This window comes from Myotis brandtii, unplaced genomic scaffold, assembly GCF_000412655.1.
Source record: "Myotis brandtii unplaced genomic scaffold, ASM41265v1 scaffold3686, whole genome shotgun sequence".
NCBI classification, from domain to species: domain Eukaryota; kingdom Metazoa; phylum Chordata; class Mammalia; order Chiroptera; family Vespertilionidae; genus Myotis; species Myotis brandtii.
The window spans coordinates 45674-50651 of record NW_005364160.1 but is presented as its reverse complement, the minus strand read 5'-3'; the positions used below and the strand labels follow the sequence as shown (position 1 = coordinate 50651).

Here is a 4978-nt window from a genome sequence, read left to right as displayed (position 1 = left end):
CCCCCTTTCCACTTCTGTGAAAAACACATCTATTTGCAGAACCACTTCATGCTAAGTGCTTAGCTAGGCAAGCCACGGAGGTCCTGCTCTCAGGTCCTGGGCCCCAGAGGACAGGGACCCCTCCCCAGGGACCAGCACCTTGTGCAATCGCGGAGAAGCCTTACTTTTGAGCTGCCAAACCAAAGCCGCAGGCACAGGGCTGTGCGCGGGGGCTGGAATTCCAATGCCAGCGGCTCAACAGCTCCTGATTCCCCAGTCATGAAGTCATCCCTAACCCCTTCTGGCTCCCCACCCCCACGTGTGCCAAGCGGTCAGCAAAGATTCTCCCCTCCTGTGGGAGGTGCGATGCCTCCTCACTGCCTTCCTCCCAGCCAGGCCCGCTCCCTTTCCAGAATCCAGCTTATGCCCTCGTGGGAGTGGAAGAGGGCCTGACAGTTTCCGCCCGCCTCTCCCCGGAAACCAGCGGAGGGAGTGCAGGAGGCTCCTGGGCCCTTCCTGCAATGGTAACCTTGTCTGAGGAACCAGCATTCCTTCCTGGGCTCCCCTGGCAGTCTTGGTGGGTGAAGGACAGCCTGGGCATCAGAAACTGAGACTGGCCTCTTTGGTCTGTGAGCTATGTAGCTAACTCACTGTGTGAACTTGGGCCAGTCACTGACTGTCCGGGGCTAGTATTCTCTCAAATTCTGTGAAATGAGAGGACAGGACGTCCCTGGCCTCTCTCCAGCTGGTATTCTGTGGTTCTAAGCAGCACCCTGACCTCCTGCAGTTAGGGGTTCTGGGAAAGAAGATGAGACACTGTTGGGGGGCGGGGTGTTCAGCCTTCCCAAGAGCTCCCACACATCTACTCTGCCACCAACACTTAATCAAAACCCTAACCCTAGCCCTAACCGGTTTGGCTCAGTGGATAGAGCGTCGGCCTGCGGACTGAAGGGTCCCAGGTTCGATTCCGGTCAAGGGCTCCAGTCCTAACTTGGTTTCGGGCACATCCCCAGTAGGGAGTGTGCAGGAGGCAGCTGATTGATGTTTCTCTCTCATCGATGTTTCTAACTCTCTATTCCTCTCCCTTCCTCTCTGTAAAAAATCAATAAAATATATTTTTTAAAAAAACAAACCCTAACCCTTCTGGCAAATAGTAGACACTTTAATATTTGAATTAATTAGTGCAATCATGAACTTGGCTCAGGACTGCTGTTCTGTGGGCAGACAGAACCTTAGCCCAGGAGCTGAGAGGAAGGTCGGGAGCCCAGTAGCTGATGTCCTATAGGACCTTGAGAAGGTTCTTTACTTCCCTGGCTAGGCCTTTGTTACTTTCCTTTTAAAAGCTTCTCGGTCGGGGTGGACCTAAGATTCTGCTGTGACCAGTGGGTCCCCATGGGTAGGGGCTGAGCGACACTGATGGGTGCTGGAGCAGGGGGTCCCTGAGGCAGGAACTATGCCGCCCCCTGTCCTGCACAGTGTTGGTGGCAGAGTAGATGTGTGGGAGCTCTTGGGAAGGCTGAACACAAGCGTGTGTTTATGTACTCCTGACTCACTAGGTCTGGGCAACGCCCTGACCTGAGGCTGTCCCAGGGTGTGGGTGAGCCAGCCCTGCCCGTCCCAGCCAAGTCTGACTCAGCTGGGAAAGGGGTCCCAGAGCCAGCAGCCCTCTCCACCGGGGGTGAATCAGCTCAGCGGCATCACAGAACTCTGGCATAGGGTATCCTCCGCCGGCCTGTGTGGGTGGGAACACTGGCTCTGAAGTCAGGCGGCCCGACATGGAATCCTCACTCCTCCATCGGCCACTTCTGTCACCGAAAGAAAATGATTTGATGTCTTTAATGCCCACTTTCCTTGCTTGTAAAATAGGGTTAAAGTTAAAGAACAGGCCCTGACACATAGCAAGTGCTTAGTAAATGGTACCTGGTACTGTATTTACATTCTGATTATTACCACCTTTATTATTTATGGGAAAGAGACTTGCCTAAGGCCCCACGCAAGTTGGAGGCCAGGAGGAGGCCAGGACCCAGGACTCTAGGCCCTGCCTGGTCCCCTTCCAGCGCCTCAGTTTACTTTCTCGAATGCCCTTTTCACTGCCTTTTGGGGCTCAGGGGGCTGTTATAGACCACTATGGGGGCTATTGGCTCATCTGTCTCCTTTTTTTACCCTAGATCCGAGAGACCGAGGTCATCGACCCCCAAGACCTACAAGGCCGATACTTTTCCGGACCCCTACCAGACGACGAGGACGTGGGGGAGCCCGGGCAGGAACTCGATGACTTTGAGCTGTCTGGCTCTGGAGATCTGGGTATGGAGGTGCAGTGGGCAGGCCGGGGGCACGGGGCTGGAGGGAATGTTTACTCTCCTCATGGGAGGGTGACTTTTGTGGGGATTTTCCTAGAGTTCTCCTCCCTGCTCAAATAAGAGGAAGCAAAGTAACTGCATCAGCCATTTCCACCCCTGAAACCCTCCCTGGTTGTTTGTAGCTCTAGGTTTTCTGAGCAGCAGCCTGGATTGTCCACCTAGGCCAGCGGTTCTCAACCTGTGGGTCGCGACCCCTTTGGCGGTCGAACGACCCTTTCACAGGGGTTGCCTAAGACCATCCTGCATATCAGATATTTACATTACGATTCATAACAGTAGCAACATTGCAGTTATGAATGAAGTAGCAACGAAAATAATTTTATGGTTGGGTCACAACATGAGGAACTGTATTTAAAGGGCCAGAAGGTTGAGAACCATTGACCTAGGACGTAGTGAGAGTGGGGTGGTGTGGGAAGAACTGAGTGTTTTCCTTCCTTTGAAAAGGAAAAAGACCTGGGGGTGTATCAGGGCAGAGGTGTGGGTGGGAAATCAAGAATAAGTCCTTGCTTCAGAGGGAGTGGGAGTGGGTGAAGGCACCCCGGCTTCTTGGGGCTGGACCTGGAGCTAGGGTCTTGTGTGGTCCTTGGTGACCTCCTGGCCCTAAATGCTGGACTAGACAGCTACTAGGAAACATCCCTACTGTGTGCAGGGTGGCAGAATGATTCAAAGCTTGAGCTTTGGAGTCACATAGTCCTGAGTTCAAACTGTCAGCCTGTGGCCTCTGAACCTTGGTTTTTAAGTCTGTAAAATGGGAAGAGAAATGACATTACATCTGTGTTTTGGGCACTGTACTCACTTGAAGCTCTGCACATACCAAGTGCTAAGTAAATGTTTTAATATTACAATTCTACTGTTTAATATTGCCATCTGGAGTCTTGCCTTTTCAAATGAGGCCCCTGGGGATCTTGTTAAAATGTAGAGTCTGGTTCAGTGGGCCCTGAAATTCTGTATTTCTCACCGGTCCCTCAGGTGTGCTGTTGGTCCCTGGATCCACCCTTTACTGAGCAAGGGGTTGGAGTTGACAAAGCATCTGTCCAGCTACCAGCTCACCATTCCTCACCATTCCTCACCATTCCTCACCATCCCGGGAAAGAGCCGGGGAGGCAGGTGTCAGAACCCCCATTTTACAGATGAGATGACTGAGGCTGGAGTGGAAACGGGTCACTTGCTGGACATTGAGCATTTGGGAGCTGCCTATAAGTGTGGTCTCCCAGCAGCCATGGCTGAAAGAGGGTCATTCATTTGGGGGTAACTGACCTCACACTCACACAGTCTTTCTGAACTTACAGATGACTCAGAGGACCCCAAGGTCTTCCCCGAAGTAATCCAACCCTTGGTAAGTAACCGCATGCCTTGCTTCTCCCCCTGCTCTTCTGTAACACCTGTTGAGAGGGGCAGACTAAGTGAGGATGTGACCTCACTCTGCAAGAAGACTTTTATTTGTGACCCTGGGATCCTTGGGGGCAGGCACAACTGTGGTCATGGGTAGGCCATCTTTCCTACAAGGATAATCACTCAACATTTAGATGTGTTTCCAGCCCCTTTTCTGTGCTTTTATGGGTATTCTGTGCCATACATTTTTTACTTAAAGTGGTCATGAATATTTCCCCACATAATTAAATATTCTTCCTGTTTTTAGAGGCTGCATGATTATAGTTCACCCAGCTCCCCTGATTGATGAAAAAGTTGTTTATAACTTTTTGATATTCTGAAATTATAACACCACAGCAAACATCTGATACAACTATCTGATTAGCATCTTAAGGCAGAGTCCCAGAGGCAAAATTGCTGCCTCAGTGGGCAAGAAATTTCTGCAGTTTGGCTAAACCTTCCCTCCAGAGTGGTTACTCTTAAAATACCCACTGAGCAGCAATGAGTGGGGACGCCTGCTTCCTTGTGCCCTTGGTCACATTCATTCCCATTTTGAGAGACTAATTAGAAAAGTCGTTGAGGTTGTGGCTGACTCCTGCTCCAGGGCCACATGGTTCAGTCAGCAAGAAGGCAGAACCAGATTCCCCGCCTGGCTGAACGTCCCTGTCCCCTGCCCTGGGTCTCTCCCCAAACTGTACTGAGCCTTTCTCTTCTGTCCCCATCCAGGTGCCCTTAGATAACCACATTCCTGAGAGGGCAGGGCCTGGGAGCCGGGTCCCCACCCAACCCAAGGAACTGGAGGAGAATGAGGTCATCCCGAAGGGGCTCTCACCACCGCTTGAAGGGAACGAGGATGTGTCCAACAAGGTGTCCATGTCCAGCACTGCCCAGAGCAGCAACATCTTTGAGAGAAAAGAAGTCCTGGCGGGTAAGGTTCCTGCTCCTCACAGGACGGGGAGGGCTCAGTGGGAGGCAGTGCCTCAGGCAGGGGCACCTTACAGCCACACTCAAGGCGTCCCACCTTAAAGGACTACACCTCTTTAAGGTGGGGTTCAGGGGGGCTGTGACTGTGCAGCCTGGTGGAGGGGGAGAATAATTGCACATCAAAGTCTTCTAAAGAATAGACAAGCTGAGTCATTCACTTGCCTTAAATCCCTCTCTTATTTTCAAAGCATTTTCACCTCCTGGGTTTGGTACTTAGGGATTTAATTATTAAAAGTCAACATTCTTTGAAAACCTCCCTTGAAAGCCCAGACACTCCTTAGGAT

At 51.6% G+C, this 4978-nt stretch overlaps 1 protein-coding gene across 1 annotated transcript in view; it reads left to right on the top strand.

Moving 5' to 3' along the window:
• The window catches only part of SDC4 (syndecan 4), an 11064-nt gene that overhangs the window by 615 nt on the left and 5471 nt on the right, over positions 1-4978 (top strand). The window contains exons 2-4 of the mRNA XM_014544529.1: positions 2148-2283; positions 3629-3675; positions 4437-4638. Coding sequence (XP_014400015.1) covers positions 2148-2283; positions 3629-3675; positions 4437-4638 — 385 coding nt within the window. The remainder of the gene's footprint in view (positions 1-2147; positions 2284-3628; positions 3676-4436; positions 4639-4978) is intronic.